The following is a 27,860-nucleotide window of genomic DNA, read 5'->3' as shown; positions in this document are numbered from 1 at the left end:
AGCGGCAATCATTCCTGCAGATAAATGAATTGAAAAGACGACACGTCCCCCCCTTGATGAATGGGAGAAGGAGGAGGAGCTACGTAAAGACCGACGTCGCTGATCATTGGTGCCTCGCGGTTCCCACTTTCGCTTGCAACTCCCTCCTTCCTCTCCAACTAAGGGTGCGCAAAACCTTTCTTCTCTCCTGATTGGCCAGCTCAGCTCATCAATCCCAGGTATTGTGAAGCGCATTGACATCGCTTTTGACAAACAGGCTTGTACAGGAGTAGCAACTTTTTATATACATAAACATATAATATATAGATAGATATAGATAGATAGATAGATATATTTCGGCTCGACAATATTCCAAAGCTCTCTTTTCTATAGATGTTTTATGGAGATAGAGAAAGATGTAGATGTTATTTCTGTGCCCATCTTTTGCTTCTTTCTTGTGATGGTGATGCTTGGTTCCTGGCGATCAAGATCTTTGAACAACACAACTTTTTAAGGAGTTGTCCAAGGAAGTCCTTTTGTGACTTGCTCCTTTTCCATTTGGGCTTCCTCCTTGTTTTCTTTCAGATGCTCTCCAAAATGTATGTGTTGGTTACATTAGATTTTGCTTTAAAACAGCAGGCGTGATTTTTGTGGGGAAACGGCTGTAACGTTCCATCACTTTGTTTTTCTGAATTATTTTTTAGCACCCATCAAAAGGCAGGTGGGTGAGAGCGCTTAACTTTCTGCCTGTGTGTGTGTGTGTGTGTGTGTGTGTGTGTAGTGTTGTTATTGTATCTCCCTGCACTTTGTTTCTTGTTTTTCTTTCTTTCTTTTTTACGCGATCTCTTTCATTCAGGTAAAAAGAAAAAAAGACTGTATTCCTCCTCTCCCCCCCCCCCCAAAGTTGCTTTTGTCTCTTCTGTGCTGCATGAAGCTTTTGGATCCTGGGGTTTTATAATGTATTTGAAAATCCTCACTAGATAGGAGCAATATAAATTTTCTGACGCTCAAACCTTTTCTAGTTCACAAATCAGTCACCCTTGTCACATTTATTGAAATTCCTCAACTTGCCACACCAGGACGGTGGAAAAAGCAGGCGGCGCCTTTGTTGCTGACCAAGCTTGTGATCGCCAGAGAAAATTTACTTACCTTCAGATGAGTGAGCAGAAAAAGAAATAACACTCCCTTTGATTTAGTTAGGAAAATGCAGACATTTGGATTCAGTGCAAACATACAACACTTGCTTGTTTTCTAGATGCAACCCCTCGATTAACCTGCCTTTACCCAACTCAAGTCTATTGAAAAACTACGGATAGTTCTTCTTTGTTCCTGTTACAAAGACCCATTGACTATATATTAAAATGATTGTCGAGAAGTAGAAGTATGGTTACTTAAAAAGAGACAATCTTTGTGACTCAATCAATTAAGCAAAGCAACTTGGGTATGTTATTCCATGGGATGCCCGTGTAGTTTTGAGAAAGGATGCGTTTTGCTGAGAACAGTGTTTTTAGTTTTGTTTTGTTTAAAAAAGCAACAACATAGTAATAATATTTTAACCTGGACCATCCCCACCCCCAATACAGAAAATGTGAGCCTGTGTGTTAGACGGAGAGGGAGAGGGGTGTTAATAAATGTTAACTAGAAATCAAAGCCCTTTGGGTTTTGAACCTTTGTCCAGCTTTTATGTGACTTCACTATGACTTTTCCCCAACCTGATTTATGCTGTTTCCTGTTAAAGGAGTTAGGAATCAATTCCCTTGGCAGATAAAAGTGCACGAAAAATATTTCATATTTCAGAGCTGTATATTTAAGTGAAATGTGGGAGGGGCACACTGTTTGGTTTAAGTAAAACAAAAACCACCCTTTTACTACCATTCGGCAGTGTAATACTATATATATATCAGATTTCCGAGAAGGTTCAATGCATAAAGGAGGATATTCGGGGCAGTTCTATTAGCACGACTTCATAGTTTCTGACCGATAGCGGAGGCAATGCTGCTTGCATGAAAGAAGGCTTACACACACACACACACACACACACACACACACACACACACACACAATGGTGTTTTGCTTTTTTTTTGGTGTGTGTGTGTCTGTGTACACAGACGCATACAAACATATGCATGCATGCATGCACACCTCTAAGGTCCTAAAGCAACAGGTCTGAAGCATCTTCCCTAGATAAGGAATATAAAGAGCTTTCATGTGTTAGACTTGGTATATGTAATGAGATCTTGCTCTTTCGCCCTTTCGCTCTAGTATGCCTAAATCCCAGAGCGACGGGCAAGAAGCTCAGGAACGTTTGGTCTCAGAGAGAATAAGCTACACATAATTGAAGTTAGCAAAATGCAGAGCAACACTTAACCCAATCTCAAGAGTCAACAGTCGTGGAAGGGTACAGTCAAAAGTTTGTTTGTTTGTTTGTTTGCTGTTGGGAACATGTTCAGATATAAAGTTCATTTGTGTGTGTGTGTGTGTGTGTGTGTGTGTGTGTGTGTGTGTGTGTGTGTCTGCGCGCGCTCTGTGTGCAAGTGTTGTGGGCTGCAGAAGTTATCAAGTGGGATTTGCGGCATGCTCTCTGCAGGAAACGAAAGCTGCTCCAGTTCAAAGCCACATGCACCAACGTGACATATAAGCCATTAAGGTTCATTTCTGCCTCTCCATACAATCCCCAGCTGCTCCCAGAAAGCAAGAAAAGAAGAAATGAAGGATGACCGCCTCGATGAAGTCGCCCAAGAGGTGTTTTGGTTTTGTTTGATCCAACCGCTGCCCACCCTACCCCCTCTATCCCACCCCACCCCCAGCCTCTCCTCTCGTCTCCCTCTGTCTTTCGACTTTCTTCTCTTTTTTTGGTCAGTTCTGACATGCTAGGCAGAAATGAGGGGATGTCTGCTTCAACAGGTGGAGTGGGGTAAGTGACTGAAGTGGTGATCAAGGGGTGGGAGACGCGGGGCGGGCTAGGAAATGCGGCTTCCCTTCTGCCACAGTCAGGCCAAGCGCTGGAGAAACCTTTCACCTTCAGGAGGCTTGTTATGTGCATGAATGAACCTTAGAAGCCCCCCCCCCTCTTCGCACACACTCTGCGGATGTGGTTTGGCACCTTTTCAGGCACGTGGGCAGAGACTTTCCTCCACGGGAGACTGCTGGGAGGTAAAGCTGCACTTGGCCCCACCGCCAAAGGCGGACAGGGCTTTCCCTTCTCCGACCCGAAGGTCCACACCGCCAAGTGGATCGGGGCGTTTGTGATCAAGGCGCTTCCCATGGTCCCTCTGGAACGCTGTGCATGCACACGAAAGCTCATACCAATGACAAACTTAGTTGGTTTCTAAGGTGCTGCTGGAAGGAATTTTTTATTTTGTCTCGACTACAGGAGGGCAGACGGAGTAAAGATAGGGCAACGAAAGAGATGAGGTTGCCACGGAATAGAGGGAACAGTAGGCGGAGAACACCAGAGTGTGTATCCTAAGCAGACAATGCCCTAGGGTGCCGAGGGTTAGAGAAGTGCGGTTATCTCGGTCCACCTCTGCTCCAGCCTCCAAACCGTGGAAGATGAGTTGCTGCTTTGGGCTCGAGGTGCGGGGGGAACGGGGACCGAGAGGCGGGGATTGGTCAACCCCGGTCTTGCTCCCCCTTGAGAACTCGGCACCAGTTTCTCTGTTTCAGGCACTCTCTCCTGCGCAGTTAGGAAGGAGTTAACCATGTCTGTGGCTAAAGGTCTAGTAGCCAAGACTTCGTAAGCTTTTTACAATGGACTTTCCATTCCCATCTCCATCAGGAGCTTTCCGTAATCGGGTGACACTCCCACCTCCCTTACACCCCTCTCCACCATCATTTAACTCCTTGTTTCTTTTTTATTCGTGCAAAAATGTCTACTAACCTGCACGGTTTGTTTGGTGGTGGTTGTTGTGTGTTTTTTTAAAGACCAAACCCTTTCGCTGATTTATTTTGCTGCATTTTTATTTTAAATAATATCTGTAAAATCTGGATCAGAAGGAGGAGGGCGACAGAGCTTTAGGCTACCCAAGTCTTAAAGGGAATCGAGAAGGATTTCCACGAAAGTCACATCTCCCCCGCCCCCGCCCCCGCCATTCTCTCTCGCTCCCCCCCCCCCCCCACACACACTATCTTGGTCTGGCTATTTCTAGTAGTGGCGAGACCGGTGAAGCCCGTTGCATTTCCTTGGCTACTGTTGATCATGTAGTTAATCAGTTTGGATAAGTGTTGAAGGCTTGAGTTTTTGAAGTGGCCGGCTTTGGAAACACCCCTGGAGCTTGACCTCTGACCTGCGACCGGGAACATGTGCCGGGCCCACCGTATCCGGGACAATGACTCGAGTGTGTAGCCGCGGGCCCGCGCGCCCGCGCGCTCCCGCCTCTGTGCACATTGGTTCTCCCTTCCGTTTCGAACGACTAGCTCAACCTGATTGCCTAACCTTCGTCCAAGAATAGAGTTGCTCTAATGCTCCCCGCAAACAATTTGTCTAGCTTTTGAAATACAAGATCTGTCCAAGTGTCTTCTTAGTTGCTCTATAAGAGTAATAGACATTTAGGATTACCTTGAGCCTTGTATGCTCAGTCTCAGAGCTTTGAAAAAATATGTGTTATGCTTTTAAAATAATATGCGTAGGGTAGGTGGATTCATTGCAGCTTCCCTTGCCGCAACTAGGCCATTTGAGGATGAAAATAGTTCATAAGAAGAACCCCTAATTCCGCATGGGATTCCAAAGAGTCAGCTGGATCTGTAAAAGATTTGCTGGAAGTTTATTAGGATGGCTGGCTGGATCGAGAGTCGGGTTACCGGCCACGATTTGAGTGCTGCCAAATTGTTTTTAATATGGAAATAGAGGCGGTGGACTAGCTGACCTGCAGCAGAAGTACAACCTTTCTGGATGTAAATACTACACAGGCGCGTGCACAAACACCCACGCACGCACGCACACACACACATACACAGGCTTGTTCCATCTCATCTCAGAAGTGCATCTCACACAATAAAATCCATCTCATGCGCTTCTGGAATGGAACACATAAGAAAGAGTTCGGGCTGAAAACAGACGCTGTTTATGGTGCCCCCTAATTTAAATCCTTTTGAAATTTCGGTTGAGTGTGCGAGTCAAACTTTGAGATAGGAGAAAATAAGTGTTAATAAGTGAGGTTGAGATATATAATGCCGGGTTTCCCCCCCCCCATTCATGGACATTACAGCTATTTCTTCTCCTTTTTTCGAGCCAAAAAAGAAACAAGAAATCCTATCTTTTCCCCTCTTCAGGTCAGAACACTACTTCGGTGTTAATAATAATCCCCAATTTTATATGATGTGCAGAGACGTTGATAGGATTTGAGGCAATCTGGCCTCTGCGCCCCCCCCCCCCAATCTGTTTATTTTTAAAAAATTAAAACCCATTCCAGAATAAAAATAATTAATAGAATCATAATAATTTATAATGATTCAAAAGTGTCAAGTTTGGACATCCCATATAAAGCCCATCTTTGATTCAATAACTTTATTGAGAATTTTAAGATTATGGATTTATTTATTTATTTATTTCAATCCCCCATTGGAAATCTTTCTAATGTAGTTTATTTATTTTTTTAATAAAAACAACAACTACGAGCCATACAAAATCCCTCTTTGAGCTCACATATTTGATTATTTGGTTCTTATGAAATTAAATAAAGTATATATTCCTCTCCTTCCTATCTCCCTTTCAGGAATATATATATCCAGAAAGAGCTCCTGCAACAATATTTAGACTTGGTCATTTACTTCCTCTGCAATTGGCACAAGGGTCATCGTCACTCCTTCCTATTATTCCTACTTTACTGTTCACATTATAACCACTAGGCACTAAGTCATGAGCTGAATCTATTGCTTTTTGAAGTCACCTCTTAAGTCAGGCCATTGGTTCTCCTTTGAAAAGTAAGAGTTAGACAGTGCAAAAGAGGCAGTTTTAAAGCATCTCATCTTTGGATGGAAGAGTCTTGCAAACAAACACGACCATATTAGCGCCGAGAAAAGTTTAATATTAGGTCTGAAAAGTCTATAAACAATGCAGCGTCGGCGGTGGTAACACTTCTCAGTGCTCAGCCAGGAGGTATGTGTCAGATCAAAGCAGAATTCTGGAAATCTCCTGTCCTATCTCTTCCTCTAAATCAGCCCTAGGGTTGTTCTGTAATATATGCACGAAGTTTTGAAATGTTTTATTGTAAATATATTCCATCTCTTCCATCTCTCTCCCCCCCCTCCTCCCTTCTTTACTTCTGCCATATTTTGGCGACACAACGACTGAGTTCCAAAACAATTTGAGGTTTTTATTCGGGATGGGGGTATTAAAAAAAAATCACGGCATTCTTCAATTATTTATCAATTGCATATAAACTAGACACTTTAAATAATATTGCCACTTTTCTCTACTGAACAGGAACCAAGTTAGAAAATAAGACACAAGGTTCCCCTTGTAATGAGGAAAAGAAAACGACTTTACAGAAACCTTCTGGGACAGTCAAGTAAGTTAAAATATGACTTTCTAGACAATATATGATTCCTCCCCTCCAGTGTTTAACTTGCTTGCATGAACACAAATCAGCTACACAAGGTCCCACCAGCAAGTGCTTAATCCTGCTCTGTGCCTATTCATTTGGAGGTTCTAGAATTAATATTTGACAACTCTCTCATTGAAACAACAACCCCTGACCCTCTGTGATTGCACTGTCACATTATTCTATGACATATTCATCTTGCATTAATTTACGGGCGATTTGATTGGAATGAGGTTTGACATGTATTGGATCCTATTAAAGAAGAAAGCTTTGATCTTGGCGATGAGGTTTACATGATATGTATCATCGTTACCCGGTATACCAGCTTTCCACAATGTGGTTGGCTACCCAACTTCCACCATGCGAGGAGTTAAGTAGGGCATTGATTGACATCTTATCTGACAGGAATACCTTAATCTGAGGCACTAGATTAAGTATTCCATTTGAAATAAACATTTGATTGGGTTGATCTTCAGTAATTCAAGTTTTGAATTGGTGGAAGGAAGAGGGTTTGAAGCCATCCCATCTTCACAACTGGGATTACCTTTTACCTATTACCTGCTTTGTCATCCTTTCCTGCAGCTTAGCCCAATTAGACATTAGTTTTCAGCAATAAAAGGCAGGGCATATTAAAAGGGGGGGAATACATAGAATTTCTCCTTTATTTTCCATCAGTATTTTCCGTAATATTTTCTTAGCCAATACCTTACTGAATAAAAGGGAGGGTTCACGTTTAATTCTCATCATTATATTGCTGCGATTCTTCACCAATCCTTCCCACGTGGCTCTTCTTGATTTTGGTGAATTCCTTCCCTTCTCTTAAGTCTCTCGGCTGCCTAAATGCTGAATAGGTGATCAGGAAACACGGGCTTCCCCCTGTATTATGCTCTTACAGCCCATCAACAACTCAGTTAATCCCCCAGATAACTTGGGTTTTAAATGGATTGTTTCCCTTGAAATCATGTGCACGACACAAGTCTTGCACCCGTATATTAGGGTTAAGGCTTAAGGAAGCTTCTTATCGGGCTGGTTCATTTTCTATGAATTCCTACGCTGCTATTCGAAATAAGGCGACAATGTCCGTAGTACACCTTGAAGATTTGCGTTTACAGGCGATTTTTGAAGTGGGAAGGGGTAGAGTTGCATAGAAATCCCTTATTCACAAGACTTTCCTTCTTCATAAGCAGTGAAGACCTTTTTCGAAAAGGTCACCACTTCCCTGCACTGATTCAATGACCCTTCAGAGAGACAGACATAGAAAACGCGAAAAAAGTTTCTGCGGGTCTCAATCGCCCAGAGAATCTGGCTGTTTTAACTAAAAGCTAAAGGTCATATTCTGCTAGCAGATACAGCCTAATAAACTCTGTTAAAGAGATGGGGTAAAGAAAATACTCGCAGCGTATAAGACCAGATGATTGCCCTAAAGTTTAGGAAGTTTATTTATTTATTTATTTATTTATTCATTCATTCATTCATTTGTTGTTGTTTTTTAAAAAGCTTACACTCCCCCATTCTGTATTTACTTATTTATTGGGGAAATCAGCCAAGTGTCGTATTTATGCAGAAATGTAATCTATTCCTTGAGGAAGATAGGATAATATAAACTACAAATGTGATTATATCTGATTTTCGTGCAAAAAAAGGCACCTCAAATTTAGACTCTTTGGCTTTTGAGCCTTGGAACTGATCGAGAAGGTATTTTGGGGAAAAGTGTAAATCTCCTTCCCACAACAGATTTCTGCTGAATCTCCAACATTCAGAAATAATACTGTGGTTTCTCTTATGCAGAAATCTTAACCACATCTTTTCCAGTTCGTGTCTGAGGTCACTGGAAGCAACAGAACACGCCATTGGGCGGCAATCCTGCCGACACTTAAGCAGACATAATTGTCGCTGGTGTCAGTGGGAGGCAGAGGGCAGAATGGCTGCTTTGCTTCCTCCTTTCTGGTATGCATTTATTTCCTAGGCTATGATAAGCAAAACCTGAAACGGAAGAAGTCAATTGTCATTTGTTCAACTTTGCAATGGTTATTAGTAGGTGCTGTCAACGCCGGTTGTGTGTGCGTAATAGGAGGGTTTTTCTTCAACAAACCCCATCTCTCTCCTACCCACTGTCTGGCAGGGCAGGTCTGTGATTCCCCCCACTCCCTGAAACCACTAGGCAACGGTGTTCAAGTTGTTAGGATCCTCAAACCAGTTCACAAGACATTTAAGCAATCTAATTGAAACCCGCTTACATAGTCCCAGTCGTTTCAATAGGTGGACTTAACTTAGCTCTGTGAGTAAAGGGCACCTTGCCAATACTTTACAATTGGGCCAGGGCAGTCAGTAGGGGGAGAAACTGCGATCCGCAAAACATTTTTTGTGGACAAACGTGCAAGGACTTCTAATTGTCACTTCCACGCCTTATGCGGCTGCGGTCCTCGGGTGGGAAGCTAGTAGTAGTAGTAGTAGTAGCAGCAGCAGCAGCAGCAGCAGCAGCAGCAGCAGCAGCAGCAGCAGTCCAATGGAGCTAGTAACCAAATAGTCTTATTGCCTTTGGGGAGTTTAGATTCTGCTTTTGGCTAGTGGCCGTGTTAACGTAACAGGGCTGGGCGTTATTCTTGGAAAGTGCAGCTCTCCTTGTCATCAAGTTCCTCAGCTCCAGTATTTATATTAGAAGTGGAATGCCTCCATGAGGGCCATGGCAGTTTTAAAATATAAGGCGGAGAGTCCCTGCCATCCCGATTTGTTTATTTGTGGAGGGGTGAGCTCTTCTGCTCTTCTGGTCCTTTTATCTACTCAATATATAGAACAAGTTTTGCAGGCAAAATGAACTACTAAATGAACCGCGCGTGCGCGCACGCACGCACACACACACACTGAAGGAACCACAAAGAAAAGTGTACATTAGGCAGGTAAGAGCTGCATCGCAGATGCAGTCTCCTGGATAACTCTGCAACTTTGTTCAGGCCCTCCTAGTTCTGTTTTCTCCGCCTTCTGGTCATGTGTACAGCTCCATCTGCATCACCACCCTCCCTCACTTGCCTGCTCTTTCTCCTTTATGCGCGCGCGCGCGCGCGCGCGCACACACACACACACACGAGAGATATGTCTCCCAAGGTACACAACAAATGCTAGGAGTGAGAGCACTAACTTCACCTAATATAATGAGAGAGACACCATGGGCCATTTCTTTTCCATTGGACTCATGCAAGCAGAGGGGGGAACAAGGGGGGGAAACCCCTGTGAGGAACCTCAGGGTTTTAAGTAAGAGCGGATAAAGCCATTAGCGTTTGACAAGAAGCCATGCCAATATTTTAGAATGGCCTAAGCCAACCGATAGTAACATATATATATATATATTGATAAACTGTTCCAGATGTTTTCTCCCTTGACTGAGGACTGTCAGGACTGAAGGATGTCAAGTGTGTAGAGGTGAAGTGGTTGTAAGGAGGGATGAGGAAAACAGCTTTATTTGGAAATCACACTCTCAGTACCTTTGTAAGTAACAGACTTCCAGAGTCCTGCTTCCTATAACGTTTCTTTCTTTCGGAGATGGTCAGGGATGAGGAAGGGAAAAGACGAAATGTTTTTGGCTTAGGGCAAAAAAGCTGGCAAGGGAAGGTCGTCTTGAACTACTGGGGGGGGGGAGTTAAGTTGTCTACATAAACATGTTACGTAAGGAGAGCTAGTTAATTACAGCGTGTGTAACTTTTTAGGTCCTCGGGGCATCAATGTGTGCGCGCGAGTTACATTCATACAATAATAAATACCGATTTAGCTGCCTTTTATTTTATCCTCAGTATTGTGACCTGTACAAAAAATGGTCAAAAACAGGAATATAACTCCCGCTATGGGATAAAGTGTAACGAGATGCTTCTTAGATAATTATTTATGCATGTCGTACATCTTGAACTCAATGTTCCACGATTTAGCAATTCAAAAATATTTTATAGGAGGCAGGCTCCTATTTTTCTGCTTCACGTAAATTTGATTGGCAATTGCTTGAGTCGGGAATTGTTGTTCCCAAGCATTCAAAAACAACATTTAGCTAGCAACTTTAGCATATCCCAAGAAATTGTTTTGATGTTTGCTAAGGTCTGTCTCCGGGGTGATTTTTCTAAAATGCAGCGACGGGCAACTGTTTCCACAGTATAGCTAAACGTTGCTTTAAAAAATAAAAACAAAAAGTTCAAATATTTTTTTGGGGGGGAGGGGATAATGGTGGGAAAGCTGTAAGTGTTCAGTGCGGTTTCAGATAGTTTATTTACTGTATGACAGGATGTAAATTTTGCGATGATGAGAGGAAGAAATATTTGCTCTTGAAACTGAAGTTCTGTATCCCGAGAAATGATGTTATTCTCCTTAAATATGTGACTTCCTTTGAGGGGGGGCACTTTTAATTCACCACCTAGTCTTGCATCTGAAATGAGTTAAAGCCCATCCTATGCATGTTTCCTTGGAACTTCCACTGAATTCAGTTGGGATTACTCTCAAGTGAGTGTTGTGATTGCATCTTTAATAACACTGACCTCACTAATACTTAGGGCATTACCACAAGTAACTTAAGAGCGGCTTTGGGTTTCAGGACATCACTTGTGCAGCTATTAACACGGGACAGAAAGCGGAAAAGAATATTATTTTTAAAAGTACGTGTCGATTTTGCATTTTACTTTTGCCCAAATGGTTCAGTTTTTTTAAAAAAAATAAAATTAAAATAAAAGGCTCTTTTCGCAGGATGTCATTTAAAAGTAAAAAAAATGTTGCTTGTTCAATGGGGGAAAACATTCTCAAAATTGCAGTGTTTCTTACTGGATATTAAGTAAAATTTAAAGCTGCCCTTCTGCAGAAAGTGGGTATACTTAGAGTAACTTTTACGTTTAGGAGTTTAGGCCGAATTTTGATATTATCCCACTAAATGGAGGAGAACAGAAATACCTGAATTCAGTAATATCGGGTTCCAGCATTCATTGGAAGGGCTCTCAATGACTTTTTTTGTGTGGGGGTAAAAATAATAGACCCTAGACTTATATTTTCATCACGGATACAGTACACTACTTGCAATCGGTTTGTTTTCCTTTTGACAATGAGCAAATCTGAGCATCATAACGTCCGATAGATTTATCTGTTTATCTACAGGTTGCTTTTTAAATTGACTTGATCTTTTAATTGCTCCTTATAAATGAATGTGGGCGATTGCGTTTGACAGGGAGAGGCAGAGGGATTCAACACGATGTTTCGCACGCATCCAGGGCTTCATCAGATGGTCAGAGACTTATTAGTTGCCTAAGCCTCCTGAAATGATTTGCGACATTTGGTTTGGGTTATATGCGCCAGTTAATTGCAGGTATTAGGTATTACTTTTTGTATTACTTTTAAAACGGGGGACATAAATATCGTGTGATCGTGGGAAATGAAAGATGTGGTAGAGCTTAGCCTTTGTTGTTGTTGATGTTGTTGTTGGTTCTCCGGGCCGCCAACAAGTGTCAGAAATCTAAATACCTAGTTGCCCAGCTCCGCTTCCCAGGACGACTTCTGTATGCAAAGCCTGTCTCTTCCACATTGTGCCCATTTCTGTTGGGAACTGGAGTCTCGGAGATTTGCCTGTGCTATAAATAATCAGCAGTCAAACTGATGGCGCGGTTGGGCTGGAGGTTAGGAAGCGAGGGTGGAGGTAGGGGGGGGAAGTGTGTGTGTGTGTGTGTGTGTGTGTGTGTGTGTGTGTGTGTGTGTGTGTGTGTGTGTAGCATTGGATACCTCCGGTCCGGGGTTTGGGGTCCACCACCATCGCTGCATTGCTTAAGGGGAAAAAATCGAGACTTTTGCTCCTGGCCAAAAACAGGCTTGGTAACAAACCTGCGCGCTTCTCTACTTCCTACAATGGTGGGTCGTAGGCAAAGGAATTTATGAGGCGGTCTGAGAAAGCCCCGCGCGTCTCCCGTCTCCCGGATTCATTCATAATCTGGGCGATTGTGAGGGCAGGGAAAGGGGACGGAGGAGAGCTTGCTAAGTCTCGGCAGACCTTCTCCGGGCAGTCTCTCTCCTCCTTCCCTGCTGATTCCTGCGGCGGCTTGGCCTAGTCGTATTTCGCCACCCCACCCCCCGCTCCCCTGTCCCTCGAGAGCGGAAGTTTTGTGAAAGTCCCTGTGTGGTGTGTGCTACCTTCCTCCCCTCCCGCCCCTTCTCCATTTTTGTTGTTGCTCTTGCAGGAAGGAAACTGGAAGGGAGTTGAGAACTGCACTTTGGTTAGTCCACAATGAGCTGCTCGGTGGCCAATCAGGCAGTCCGCCCCGAAGCAGACACCGATCTGAGCTCTCCGTTAAATCGTCTGCTCATTACGAGGCTAAGTGAGAAAGAGAGACAGGGGTGGATGTGGAAGAAGAACCCTGTGTGTGTGTGTGTGTGTGTGTGTGTGTGTGTGTGTGTGTGTGTAAATGGTTGGGGGCTAGCAGGAGAACAGAAAGCAGAAGGGCCTTGAGCCACGATCCAAGCCATGCAGGAGTCAGGAGATCACTCCGGATACCTCCAAGCGCCTAGCTCTTCTAAGCAGATGATCGGGGACAACCCAAGCGTCTTTGGAAGGGGTGGGGAGAAAGCAACAGCCACCCGCCGGCCAGCCTCGCCACCCAGGCGCTCCCAGGAGCTGCCGCCGCCGCTTGCTCAAGGCCTTGTTCCTCCTTTGGCAACCACTGCTCATTAGCGCGTAAACGACTCGGAGGACCCCTCGTTTCGCGTGGGGAAGACGGTTCCAGCGGCCCTTAATCAGTTAAACGCAGATAAAAACAAAATGCGGGGAGTAAATGCAAACACCGGACAAGCTTGGCGCACTGGTTAGGACTAGAGAGGGAGGGGGGCAAAGGGGGAAGAGGAGGAGGAGAAAGGGAAGGAGCTTTTGGAGGGGGGGTTATCCACAAATGCCGCGCAGGCGCACTGCTTCCCGAGTCCTCTTCCTCCCTCCCCGCCCCTTTACCCCTTCCTAAATCTTTTCAGACTTCAGCGGGGACCTGTCAGCGCTGACTTCGGTCAGGCAGCTTCGGCCAATCAGCGACCGCCCTGATTGTTTAGCTCTCTGGGTTGGAGCCTAGTCTGTGAAGCGCTATTCAGTAGCCTCCCAGCGTCCTGCTGCTGCTTCTCAAAGCTTATGGGATTCCACGTAGGCATTAAAAAAAAAGGAAGGAGGAAAAACACACACACCAAAAAAATAAAAAAAGAAGAAGAGAAGGGGGAGAAAAGAAGGGGGAGGGGGAAAAGCGGGGAGCAAAAACAAAACAAAGCCAAATAGTCCAGACCAAGAGAGAGGGAGGGGAAAAAACCTTTTACTTTGCGGGTGGGGGGGGGGACTTTCAAAAAAGTTTTTCCACCGCTCTTTCCCTCTTCCTCTTTCTCCCTCGTTCCCCCCTCCTCGGCGTCAGGTGACTTTTTAGAATTGTAGTAGAACCAGGAGAGCTTGGAGGCTTTGGGGGAGCCCAGTAATGGACTCTGCTGCACTCTCCAAACGGAACACGGCGCTGAAATTACTAGGCTTGGCAGGGGCTCCTCGTCATCGTCATCACCGCCACCATCACCACTCCCCTCAGAGCATGACAGGCTTCGCCGGGCATCCCCACTCCATGGTTCCCACGCACCCTGGGGAGTACGCTGCAGAAAGCCGCCTCGGGCTGAGTCCATTCCGGTCAGAACACATGGGGCACCACCACCATCCTCTCCATCATCATCATCATCACCACCACCACCGCCACCACTCTCATCCTCCTCATCACTCAGCGGCCCTTAAGCTCAGCCCTGCCCCTCAGACTCATCCCCACCATCCTGTGACAGGCCAAGCCGAGGTGGTACCCAGTCCAGCAGGAGCATTTGGCCCGGCGCAGTCAACAACAGTCCCTTACGCAGTCCCTCACCCAAGTCATGCTCTTTCATCAGGTAGGGAATTCTTCCTGCGCAGAGATCTGACAGCCCCAGTCATGCCAGGGCTCCCTTATCAACATTCTGCTGCTACAGGTTCTCACCATGGAATGTTTGTCTCAACAACAGGTAGCTACCCCGGACACCATGCTCACCACCACCACCACCACCTCCACCACCACTCAGAAGCCGGAACTCCCTCGCTTTTTACTGGACTCCACCATGAGCAACCTCCCCATGCAGCTCCAGGTGGCCATCTAAACGGACAGATAAGGCTGGGGCTACCTGGAGAAATGTATGCCAGGTCTGAACCTTTCACGCCAGTACCAGTCTCCAGGACAGATCCTTTTGCTGCTTCCTCCTTCCACGGCTACGGTGGCATGAACCTGAACGTGAATTTAGCTCCACACCACGGCCCTGGGGCTTTCTTCCGCTACATGAGGCAGCCCATCAAGCAGGAGCTCATCTGCAAGTGGATCGAACTGGACCAGACTCCCAAAAAATTATGCTCGAAAACTTTCAGCACCATGCACGAGCTGGTGACTCACGTCACCGTGGAGCACGTCGGAGGGCCGGAGCAGTCCAACCACATTTGCTTCTGGGAAGAGTGTCCCAGAGAAGGGAAGCCTTTCAAGGCCAAATACAAACTGGTCAACCACATCCGAGTCCACACGGGGGAGAAACCTTTCCCTTGTCCTTTCCCGGGATGCGGGAAAGTCTTCGCACGCTCGGAAAATCTCAAAATCCACAAAAGGACGCACACAGGTCAGTATGGAAAGGTCTTTCTTCCATCGTGTTTTGTTCAACTATCTGCTGCATGTGCGATCTCCCCACCCCCACCCCCCCCCCACCCGCTATAATTCTACATAGAATTAATACTAGTCAATGAAGATCGGGTCAATAGTTTGTTTTGATTGTTGTCTTTCGTTTGAAGAATTGAGGCGTGTGTGGATGCATAATGCTGACGTGGATGTGTATGTACTGTACGTATGCAAGAAGGGTCTTCCATGATTTAGATCGGGATTTCCTGGAGAGGGGAGAGTTAAAAAGCCCTATAGAGACGGAAAAGCATCCAATCTTGATGCAAGCTCGCAAATTAGGAGCGAACAATGGAAGTTGCAACTTGTCTAGGCAGTTTTGAGTGATGCTGCTGGGATGCTGCTTCTGCCGCCTTCCTTGTGAGAAAAGCACAGCTGCAAGGTCCCCTCTTTTTGTTTTGTACGAGGAACCCTGCGATGTTTCATCCCAAATCTTCGTAAGAGCCTTTTCCTTCTTAAACTGCTACGGAGATTGAAATATGGGAAGGTGCTCTTTTGGAACCTGGGAAGGAGGGAAGTAGTGGTGTATGTTTGGAGTTAGTTTTGTCTTCCTAGCCTATTCATTTTGAATGGTCATGGTCCAGAATTATGAAGGAAATTTTTCGTCAGAAATAGCAACCATTTCTAACTAGAAAGGAAAGTTATTTGAAGGGGAAGACCTTGCCGACACCCTCTTTGACCTCGGAATCCACAGAAGCATCTGTGGTGAATGAATGAAACTGGCGATATAAAGTTTTCAGACTTCCAAATTCAGCTTGTGAAGTTGTACACTATGAGTTAGTTTAGCAGCCGGTGTTCTTAGCTTTTTATTTCCTTCTCCACTCCGCTCCTTCCTATCTGACTCTCTTTCTCTCTCACACACACACACCAGAAGATAATAAATAAGCCCTTTTGGAAAATTAAATCCGTTCCACTGTGCAGTGGTGGTTTTTTTGTTTTTTTTTTGCACACACACTCCCTAGCCTTATAAACTCCCAAGAAAACGACATAATCCTATTGTAAGATCTCCTTACAACCCAACGACTCTCTCTCTCTCTCTCTCTCTCTCTCTCTCTCTCTCTCTCTCTCTCTCTCTTTCTGCAGTTCTAAAATGTCGTTGCCTTAACTGAAGTATGGTTAGATTCGTCCCCTCCCCCCCTCCAAAAACTACGTTTAAAATAAAGCTGTGCATTTGATGGAGAATATTTTGTTATTTTATTTAAAATATTAATAATGCGAACGACACCAAGGCATCTTCGTGTTAGGTAGGAAAGCACTGAAGAGCACAGTTCATCCCTTAATTACAGTGTTTTTCTTAAGTAAACAAACTTTTACTGCCCTTTAGCCGCCTTCTCCTTTGAAGTCTATGAAGCAGAAAATGGTCGGATTCTTGGTAAATTTGACCTACATCAGTGCAACCAGTTGAGTGCTCGGGAAGGGTGCGGGCTTGGAGTTCAGCATTCAAAATGTAATACATTATGTAGTCGTTTCGCTTGAACTTCCCTGCTTAATTAATTTATTTTTGCAGTGGTGGTGGGCTAGGCTTGGGATGGAGAGAGGGAGAGGTGGAGGTGGAATCCTTAGGCCTTATTACAATGCAGCGTTTTCGATTGACCCACCCCGCCCTAAATTCTCAAACTCAAATGTTTCTGAAATGGCAATAGAACTTCCTGCAAATTATTCATGAAGACAGTTCTAGATTTAAACGAGAAAATAATTGCCTTCTCAAATATTAATGACGTTGCGTTTCCCTGAGCCTGGGCAGACAGGAATGGGTTTCTGGAGATGAGGGAGGGAGGGAAAGAGAGAGAGAACGAACTTAATTCACAATAACGTAGCACAGGTATCAAAAGAAGGAAAGCAAAAATCACTTCCTTACCATCAGAACTGGCCAAGGGACAATTGTGACCAAGGTGGTGTTTGGGCCGCAGTAAGAGAGGTATGTTTTAACTTGTAATTTATAGTGCTGGCGCTGCCAAGCTCAACATCCCTCCTCCCCTCCCCCTCGAGAATTTTGCAAATACTTTAATCCAGTCCCAGAGTTGGGAGGATTATGCTAAAATCTCCCAAGCTGTACGTATTGCACTCCACAGCGAGTCCTGTGAGAGCCACAAGTGTGGGTAGAAAATGGCGGCGCTGACTCGCTGCAGTGTGTGTGCGCGCGCGCCCTTCGCCCCCATCCATCCTCAGTCCTCGCTTCCTCTCTTCCTCTCTCCACCCCCAAACACACACTTTCAAAAGTGCGGCGGGTCAGAGACAAACATTCAAACACATTTCCTTTTGGCCGATACATATTTACGCGCGGGGAATCCTTTCCTTTTGACGGGGAACTGTAACATTAACCCCTAGGCCTGAAACCATTCACAGATAATGCGCTGCAGCCAACAACGAAGAGCCCCCTTCTCCAATCATGTATTGTGGCCGGGGCCTTTATTCACCCCTGCCAAGGTGCCGAGGTGTGGAAGGTGGGGGCGTAAAAGAAGCTGGCCATTTTTATTTTTTATTTTTTTGTTGCTGCTCGCGAGAAACAAGACCGGTCTTATACCACGATGTAACTCACTCCGCTCGATCGCTGGGTTTATGACGGGGCCTCTCCCCAGGGCCTCCTAACTTACTGCTTGCCTGTGCTACACCAATCCTCTTGATTTGTTATTTCAGCTGAGTAGCGGAAGGTCAAACTGTTTCTTTACAAGGAACTATAATTAAAATACTTAAAGAGCCGTCAAAATATATAGATGACCTTCCTTTTCTTTTCTCTCCCCGCCAAAACAAAGCAAAATGAGTAAATACCTTTCGATGCAGGTACACACGGAGCCTCACTTGTCATGCCTAGCCTGCTAAAAACGTCGTTTTCTCTCAGGGCCTGACCAATATTGGTATTTGCCACCGATATTCTTTAAAATGTGGGACCATATTTTACCCTTTGCAATAACTAGCCGTCCAGCACGGCGGATTTCCCTGATTCATTACACCAACAGAGAATGGAGGGTTTTTTTTGGGGGGGGGGTAGCAGTTGCTTAGCTCCCCACCAACATTTCTTAAAGAACACTTTTGCCTTAGCACATTCAGTAGACACAGCTTATATATAAAAGTCTGAATATACAACATGACCTCATTAAGGAACTCATGTTTAAAAAATGCTACACAAACAAACACACACTAACACACACATGCACTTACCCTGCTATTTTGGCAACATTTGCCTCTAAGAAACACATAGTATCCTGACCTTCATTTCCCATCCCTGTCAAATCTGCGTTATATCATTTTTGCGCGACTTTCATACGCAAGCGTCTCTGTCTGTTGGTTTTTCAGACTAAGGCATCCGTGCCCCGTAGAGACACCAAAGCACGTGGCTTCAGCGTGTTTTCCTTTATCGGTGAAAAATTGCCCATGCAGTATTTGGTGTACAGACTATCTCCAGTAGATTTCCTGGGGAATCTGGCTTCCTTCGGTCTCTCATCCCCTCTTCACCTTCCCAATATCTCATCCCGCATATGGTGTTTAATATGTTTCCAATGCATATCATCTAGTGAGATCAATGAGTTATCTCATTGACAATGCACTATGGACTGTCGTTGTTTTTCTCTTTCTCTCCGCTGCTAAATATGTCCCTGTCTGTTAGTTTCTGCAGATTTTCCTTGGTAGCAAAATGAAATCTTGGCCTACTCAGTAAGGCGTTGGCTTTCCCAGCAGAATGCTACTGAGATCCTTCTAGATTATTAATCCATACTAAGGATATGTAGTGGAAAGATACTCTATCGTGGACTATTCGCCAGAAACTAGCAGAAGTGCCTTTAGGTTAAGTTATGTATTAATTTAGTTATTTCCACATGAATTTGAGAGAGGTGATAGTTGATAGATGGTGATAGATGGATAGATAGATAGATAGATAGATTTCTAAACCTGTGCAACACTGGTTCAACGGTGGTATTCTAAACGATGGTTTTAATGAGCTTGCTGCTGACATTTGCTCATGGTTTCCTCCAAAGCCTACTTTGCAATCCCACTTTCCTCAGAAGCCTATTGGCAAGGTAAAATGTGAGCTCTTGTGCGACTCTGTGTGTGTGTGTGCAAGAAGAAGGCGCCTTGCAGCATGTGGAGTTGTTTATGTGGGAGTGCCCGAGACTAGTAAGAAACTATGCACCACAAGGCCACGAATCCGTTGGTTCTGGGGTTTCAGATCCTAACCTAGGTTATGTAGCCATCTCTGAAGTAAAGGGGTTGTCAGGTGAGAGAGCTTGGAGGGGCATTTGTGAGATGCGAAACGTGTGTCCAAATGGACACGGGCAATCGTACGGGAAAGAGAAGCGAGCGAGATGGGCAAGGAGCCTAGGGAAGAGAAAGCGTTGTCCCGGCTGAGGCACCATATCGTCGCCTCAGGCCCTTCATCCAAGGCCTGGACAATTTCCACCCTTCCTCTGGAAGACAGGCATTGATAGGGATGAACACACAAACTCACACACGAAGCTTCCCCTCCCTTGTCATTTCAGAAGACCCCACAGCTTTAGAAATCTCCCCTCACACCCTTGCAATCCTGTTCACATACAGTGATGCTAGCTAGGCGCTTCTGCTGGGTTTGGCTCCACCGCCAGAGAAGGATCACTGCTGGGAAAGCGAGGTGGAGCGAGGGTGACACAGACCTCATCGCTCAATAACCTGTGACCTGCAGACACGCCACTCTGCCACCCCAATAAAGCACGCACACCCGCACCTTTTCCCACCCTGGTCCTTTATGCAAAGTCTCCCTGGATTCCCTCTTTCCTTGCAGGCGAGAAGCCCTTCAAGTGCGAGTTCGAGGGTTGCGAGCGCCGCTTTGCCAACAGCAGCGACAGGAAGAAGCATTCCCACGTGCACACGAGCGACAAGCCCTACAACTGCAAAGTGCGAGGCTGTGACAAGTCTTACACGCACCCCAGCTCCTTGCGGAAGCACATGAAAGTCCACTGCAAGTCCCCACCTCCCAGCTCGGGCTACGAGTCGTCCACCCCGTCGCTGGTGTCGCCGTCGTCGGACTGCGGCCGGGAGCCCCCTCAGCCGCCGCCACCGCCGCCGCCGCCACCGCCGCCCGCAGCGGCTTCCTCCACCCAGGCGGCAGCGAACCTGAGCGAATGGTACGTGTGTCAGAGCTCAGGGGCCAGCGGCATCCCGACTCCACCCAGTAACTCTCCGTCACCTCACCCGGGAGAGGCCGCTTACGCGAACTGCGAGCCCCGGTCCACTTATTAAAGTCAATACGGTAGGATGGCCCGTCGCCGCCGCCGCAGGCGAGAGTAGACTGCATTGTTCTTTTCGGGGTGCTGTGGATCCTTGGCTCACACTGGACGAACGGCGGGTCGGCAAGGCCCGGTTCTTGGGGGAGGGGCGGAAATCGATCCCAGGCCTGGGGAGCAAGCCCCCTCCCCCTCCCCTCTCCCCAGCCTCTTCCCTCTTCCCCCAGTCAGTCACCTTCGATCAGGAATACTGCACAGGCTATCGGAGAGAAGATACAATGGGGGGAGACCTCCTCCATCTCTCCCCCACCCCCGTTTTGTATTTATTATGGCACACAGGACAACAGACCCCCCCTCCCGCCCCCTCCCCCTGCCCGCACCTCTTTCCATGAGCTCTTCTTTTTATTTTACACCCTCCCAGGGCAGACTCCGCGGACCAACTCCTTCCCATACGTTTACAATGGCCTCGATTTGAATGGAAACATCCTTTTGTATCAATGAACCAAAGTGTTTTAATACGGATTTCTAGCTGTACAGCTGCGATCGTCGGTGCTGGTATCTTGTGATGGTGTTTTTTCTTGGACAGTTTTATTAGCCCAGTGTCTGGATTTTAATTGGGTTTCTTGGCGGGGGTGGGAGGGTGGGCTGTGTGCGTGTGCTTTTTTTTTCCCAAAAAGGAACATCAATATCTATAAATATATTATTTGTTACCGAACTGTACAACAAATCGATCAATTAAATACTTTGATTAATTTACCAGTTCAGTTGACGTTTTTTTTTGGGGGGGGGGAATCTCTTTACTGCCCCTCTTTCACCAGTATATTCTTCCCACTTGTCACTAATAAAACAGACCCAAGGGTGGCTTAATGATTTATGGTACATTTTAATTTACACTAGTAATGGATTTAAATGCATAAACATATTCTCCTTTTCTCTTTCCCCTCCCTCGCATTATTTCTGTTGAATTGTGAGTTCTTGTGATTCCTTAGTGGATGGAAGGTGAGATCCATGTTAATTGGAGAGAAGGGGGGGGGAGTTGTTATGAGTGACGTAATTGTGTTGAGTTGCTTGGATTATCCAAAAGGATTCACGACGTGTCGATTTTTCTGAACCCGTGGTGTAAACCCAGTGGTGGTCTGGTTTTCTAACGCACAACAGTAGTTATGTAAAATAACAATTCGAAATATTAATTATTATTTTTTGTAACGGTTAAAATAAAATGGTTTTAAAATCTTGAACATATGTCGAGGTCTCTAAAGCTATATGATTCTTATCAGCCCTATGTGAGTCGTTGCCTCTAGCTAATTCCCCAGAGGGGGGGGGCGCGAAATGCTTGTGGAAATGTTATTACAGTATATGGATTTCATTTACTGATTCTTGCTCCTAAACGCATCACTTTGTAGTAAGACCTATATACTTCAATGAAACTTATTTACAGGCAGTATATTTAGGAATGAGGGAGGAGGCGTGGTTCATTGGAATCGATTTTTAAACTATGGAAAGGCCCATTTGTCTGTAGGCGCTCTAAGATCTTAGCCAAAAAAACCTTCTACAAAGCCATTTCCTTCAGTTCAGTGAAGGAGAGTGAAGCAAAACGTCCAGCCCAGTCTTTGGGTTAGCCATGTACACACCACCACCACCAACAGAAATTTCTTATTTCTTGTGGAATGTATTATTACTAGAGCAGTCAAGTACAACATTTTCCTGTTGCCTAGAATGGACACACTGGGGAATGTGGCTCCAAAGGGAATGCGCTCTGAGCGTCAGTGAGGAGGGATAATATCAAAACAATATATCCTCTCCTACCTTCCTTAACATCCCCACATTTCTGAACTCTTTCTTTCTCTCTTCCTTGTGCAGCAGGACCATAAGCATATTTACTCGGAAGTAAGTTCCACTGAGTTCATTGGGACATCCCAGTGGAAGTGTGAACACCGTGGTACTTACGTCTGCAGATGGGGCTCTTGGTGTCATTAAGGCATTCACATTAAAATAAATAAATAATAAATAAATAAATAAAATAGAAGTAAGTCTAACTATCTGGCTATCAATCCATCTATCATCTATCTACCTTTTGAACAATGTCCATGCATTGGTTCCCCATTCCTTCTCACTGCCTCAGCGAGAGATCCTTAATAGATCGCCGAGTTACATGAACGAAACATAGCAAACAAAGAAATAACCACCCCGTCCCGATTCTCAGGATAAAAATTAAAACAAGATATTCGTTGTCATTACTGCTGCTGCTCGTTTGCTCCCTCTGATCTAATGGAGCCGTCGTGGAAATGAGAAGGTAGAGATGGATGGATGGAGGCCATCTGCGAGAGATGCTTCCACCTTGTCTGGAGTTGGGTTGCCCCCTCCCCGCTCCGTCCCTCGGCCCTCCTCCCTCCTCTCCCTTTTCTTCTTGATTTCTTTCTTTGCAGAAGCGGTTTTTGGATGTGTAGGCTAATCACCTTTAATTTTTCATTTGCTTGTTACAGATGTCTATCCCGTTGCTCTCAAGGTAATCTAGACAGAGGCAGCTGAAAAGCCCCGCATCTTATGCCTTAGACATCAAAGCAGTCTCTCACAATGAAAGTATTTCTTCGCAACGGTGAATCTTCATGGTGAGTTAAGATTTCTATAGCAATAGGCAAGTCATACTTAAAAAGAGTGAAAAGCGAAGTCTGGAGCCCGTCCAGTCTTTTCATGAAGGACATAATATTTAGGTCTAACAGATTCTCTCTCTTTCTCCCCATCCCCTCGCGGCTCATTTTCTTTCTCCCATCCTCACCGACGTATATATAAAAAACAGAAAACACCCCAACAGCGCCAAACCACATTACTTACTTACTTACTTACTTACTTACTTACACACACACACACACACACACACACACACACTTGTATGTTGTGTTCGTGATGGACGTGGAGTATGCATATTTTTCCTCCGAATTTCCGGGGCAAGAAAACCCCCACGCGAATGGGGGTCCTTGTTGCAGCCCATAATCAGAATGGATAAGAATGTCAGGAAGAAAAAGGAGGCCGCCTGAATTGCCGTCCGCCAGTTCACTTTTGTTTCTCTCCTTCTGGGCCATGATCAGAGACGGCCTTTGGGATTTGATGGCGACTTTTCTAAAGGCGAGGAAATGGGTTTGAAGGAGGGAAAAGAAAAGGAGAAAGGTCTAATCAAGCCCGGCCTTGTTCAAAGGCTCTGATTTTTATTTTATTTTTTGGTTGGAGGGTGGGGGTTGAAAGTGTGAGCTTTATGGTGCATCAACATGCCACGTTAGGATCGCTATGGTAATGAGCAGAGCAATAGCAAGCGCCCTTGAAAAGGAGGCACACTCCATTCGAGACAGTCTATTAAGATACATTTGCACTGACCTTTGGTTTCATGCTAGCTTAATACATTCAATCTGCTCTTCCTCAGAGATGGACTTCCTCCATCTCGTCCCCTTTGGTTTGCTTTGCTGGCTTGCTCTCTAAGGAGGGCTTTTGTTGCAGCATCTTGGATCTCTGCGATTAAGAAACCGAAGTAGGGGTGGGAGGGGGGTGGGTGAGGCGGTTTTATAAGAGCTACCAGTGTCGAGTGAAATTTTGCACCCATGGAAATCTGGGACTGGGACTCAATAGTAGAGGGCCCACTTTTGTTCAAAGCAGCCCACCTGGCTAGAATAGGGCTGCTCACGAGCAAGTCCGTAGTGCACCAGTTTTGTTTACTAGTGAGCTCACAAAACTCTTGTCTCCACGCCCCCAGCCTTAACCCTCCTAAGGCATCCTACAAACAGGGCCCAAACAGTAGTTGGTGTCAATATTCTTATTTATAAATGTATACATTTGCTGATCTTTGCTTTGCAAGTAACATTTCGATATCTCTGTGTCTGACTCCATCCTCCTTAGGATCTAGCTCCTTGCTGAATGCTGCCGGCTTTAAGTTGCTTTTTGACACTATTTCCTTCTTTAAAAACACACAGTCACATCCACACACACACACACACACACACACACACACACACTGCTGAAGATATAGACTGAACTAGAAAGGGATGCCATTTCCAGAACAAAGACTGAGGAATCTTCTGAATTTCTTGACTCTTTCACTGAAACAAACAAGGACTAGATCCTAGATGTGTGGCAAAAACCATGTCCCAAGAAATTAGGGTTTAATGCCTTCCAGGGCTACAGAACTTGACACTCCCAAGTCTGAGGCCACGGACGATGGGCCATGGTCCCGGGAAAGTTAGAAGTCCATGTTCCAGTAATTGTCTTCTTGTTTATTTTATCCAAGTACCCCAGTGAATAGGGGAAAAATAAACACGCCGAACAAAAAAAAAATTCAAACAGTCGAGTCGTCTTTAGTGCTAGCCCTTGTGACTGAATAAAAAAGGATGGTCCAATTTCTATTGAGCTGAAAAATCTTTGAAGTGGGAGTTATTATCTGAGAAATTCCTCTTCGTCGCCCTAACAACGCTGATGAAACGTAAAAAGGTTCTTTGTCAGCGATTTGTTCTCCCCTCTGTCAAACTCCCTCTGCCCCGTTAGCTGGGACCGTTTCTAAAGAGATGGAACCAAACTTCTTAAAAGATAACGTTGGGATGGAGACAGAAAATGTCCCAGTATACAATCAGATACATACATCTACCTACGTCTGTCTGCCTATGTCTGTCTCTCTGTAGGTGGAGGGGGGCGTGTAGCTCTGGGGTGGGGAGGGTGGGAGGGGAAAACGAGAGGGGGGGAGAACGAAAGCGAGAGAGGATCCCTTCTGCTTTCCGAACTTCTCAGACCCAGAGGAACAGCCCGACTGGATCTTCTATTCCGAACTCATTTGCTTGAATTCTGCCCAAGCCTTTGTTCTTTGCACAAAACCCAACTTCCTATGAACGCCATCCAGTCTGTAGCTGCTGAACCTCGCTACCCTCCCATTATCCCAGTATAAAGAATGCAACAGCTCGTACATGCCTTTATTACAGGCTCGGCTCGTGTTAATGCTGAAACTACCTATTAAAAAGCACGTTTCTCTACTGCAGTGCACTAAAATGGTTACGCCTTCAAAGCGATGGGTTCCATATGTCTCAATGTTTTATTGTCAACGAGTGGAAAGAAAAGTAACAGCATCCCACTCACTCAGCAACTTGGTACTCTCAATTGGGAGGAAAAAGCAACAGCACCAAACTCAAGAGTCCATAGATGTCTTTGGAAATGAGATAGTGGCTTGGAGAATGCACTGCTCACCAGTTTAGCATTTCTGCCACACTGGTAGTTTTGGGTCCCCCTGAAATGGTAACATCGTTGTTGGGCCCTCTTTTGTCGCAGCCAAGTGCTGAGTGTAAACTCTTGGCAGTGATCCCAGTAGGTTTTTGTTGGCTCAGAGGCTGAGGAAAGAAGAGTGGTTTAACTGGTGCCTGTTTATTGGAAGATACTGGGCCTTGCATTATGGAGGACGTCTTAGGAAGTGTAATTCGCAGACACCCTGTCCATACCTTAGTTAGAAGAAGGATTTGTCGTTTAAACCAATTGTACATCATCAGTTCCAATCCATATGTGAAATAAGTCCTAGTGAAATAAATAATAATGACTTCTATGTATTGTGTTTAGTTTTGAAAAGTTTCCAGCCGGACTCCAGTCTGTGATCCTAAACAATTTCTGAAGTAATAAGCTTCTTTGAAATAAGTGAGATTCACATTATATTTAGGCATTTATTCAGGATTGAGGCTTAAATAGCACTTGCCTTAATCAGATACGAAAAATATAGACAAAAGAAGAAACACAACGCAACCCCCACCCACCCACACCATAGTATTAGGGCAACACTTTTATTAGACCAACAAAAATGTCACAAAATAGTGAGAAAGTTTTTGAGATCTCCAAAAGTCATTCTCAAGCTGAGACTTCAGCAAAAACGGAGTGTGGGTGGGGAGAGAAAAATAATGGCGTTGGTATCATTCTTAAAAGGGTGTGTGAGAAAAGATAGCCGGAGTAAGGATGCAATCCTAATGACGCTTTCATGGGAGTAAGCCCCACTGGAAACAGTGGGACTTACGGGTAAACAAGGATTGAGCTGTAAGGCTGCAATCAGATACAAATTCTTCGTAGATGGTATAGGTTTAAAAAAAAGGTGGGGGGAGGTTCTCCTAGGTACTTTCCAAATTTCAGGTTACATCTTCTAGGATGATTGGGTAAGGAAACACACAATGGATGCTTCTGCATGATTGAATACAGGAACTTCAGTAGATAAGGGTATCTCATTAAAAAAACTTATTTCAAAATCAGGTGTCCTTTACAAGGAAGATTATAATCCAAATTCAGTTCCCAATCTACCAATAGATGCAGTTCCCCCCCCCAGGGGTTTAATGTTTCTTTATTTGAAAAGGATATTTGTACAAATTCGGCGTGGTGTTATTGTATCTTTAAATATTTACGAAGCTCCGGTGCTTCTTTTTATAAAGATGAATTAAAATGTTTTATTTTTTTGCCCTACCGTGCTATTTCTGAAAGGTTTTTTTAAACAACCCCCTCCTATCACTTGTACACTAAACAGCAAAAGGAAAAATCAATTCTACGCAGCAACCATGTATAATTTGGGTCGGTTTCTAATGCGATGTAATGGCAATTATTGTTGTTGGAATATTATGGACATGTTATGGATTTTTAAATAAAAAATAAAAAACCAATATTGGATGAAAACATCATTGCTATCTGAAAACTCAATTTTCTGGAGAAATAATTTGTACTTTTAAAATAAAGCCCTCCATGAGAAATATAAAACTTGCTTCTTTGTGATTAAATTCGTCTTTACTTTTCTCTTTTCTCTCTCTCCTCCCCCTTTCCAGCTGATTCTTTGAAAATCAAGTATTCGTTGTGGTTTCAACAATGCCCCTTGAAAATGATAAACGATTCTCTCGTTAGGTTTGGAAAGCTATGGTGCCCAAGGAATGGTTTTGCGCAGGAAAATAATATCTGCTTTCTACTACACTAGTATTTTGTTTTTATAAATATTTCCAGAACTGCGGGGGTGGGATTGTCTTGTTTTTAAGAAGTTAGTTCACTGGCAGATAGTAATCAATCCCCTTTTTTAATGTGAATAGTCCATAATAATAGTCCCCTCAAATTTCTCTGCCTTTTCACAACTGTATATATCTATCTATCGAACGCTGCTAGCTGTCTATGCCTACTACTGCGTTTTGCTGCACATGCGCATTGTGCAAGTCGTTGATTTGCCTTTCTCCTGCTTGGAAATATTATCAGTGCAAGACCGGGATCCTATGCGCACTCACTGGACAGTAAGTCCCGTCGAAATCAGTTGGAGCAAGCAAGCTATATATAGGATCGGGCTGTCATTGCACTAAAGAAGGACAGGTCACTAAAATCAGCGAGACTCACACCCAAGTAAAGGTGTGTGTGTGTGTGTGTGTGTGTGTGTGTGTGTGTGTGTGTGTGTGTGTGTGTGTGTGATGACTAGC

The 27,860-nt window shown here is 44.8% G+C and overlaps 1 protein-coding gene across 1 annotated transcript; it reads left to right on the top strand.

Moving 5' to 3' along the window:
* The first annotated feature begins 13,975 nt into the window (after nt 1-13,975).
* ZIC4 (Zic family zinc finger 4) lies at nt 13,976-21,173 on the top strand. The gene is made up of 3 exons (XM_035133437.2): nt 13,976-15,170; nt 19,974-20,316; nt 20,837-21,173. The coding sequence occupies exons 1-3, from the start codon at nt 13,976-13,978 to the stop codon at nt 20,979-20,981; spliced, it is 1,683 nt and encodes a 560-aa protein (XP_034989328.2). The 3' UTR covers nt 20,982-21,173.
* The last annotated feature ends 6,687 nt before the right edge of the window (nt 21,174-27,860 follow it).

The sequence above is a fragment of the Zootoca vivipara genome, chromosome 5 (assembly GCF_965207765.1).
Source record: "Zootoca vivipara chromosome 5, rZooViv2.hap1.1, whole genome shotgun sequence".
Lineage (NCBI taxonomy): Eukaryota > Metazoa > Chordata > Lepidosauria > Squamata > Lacertidae > Zootoca > Zootoca vivipara.
Note: the sequence above shows the minus strand (reverse complement) of the source record. Positions and strands in the feature narration are given on the sequence as shown.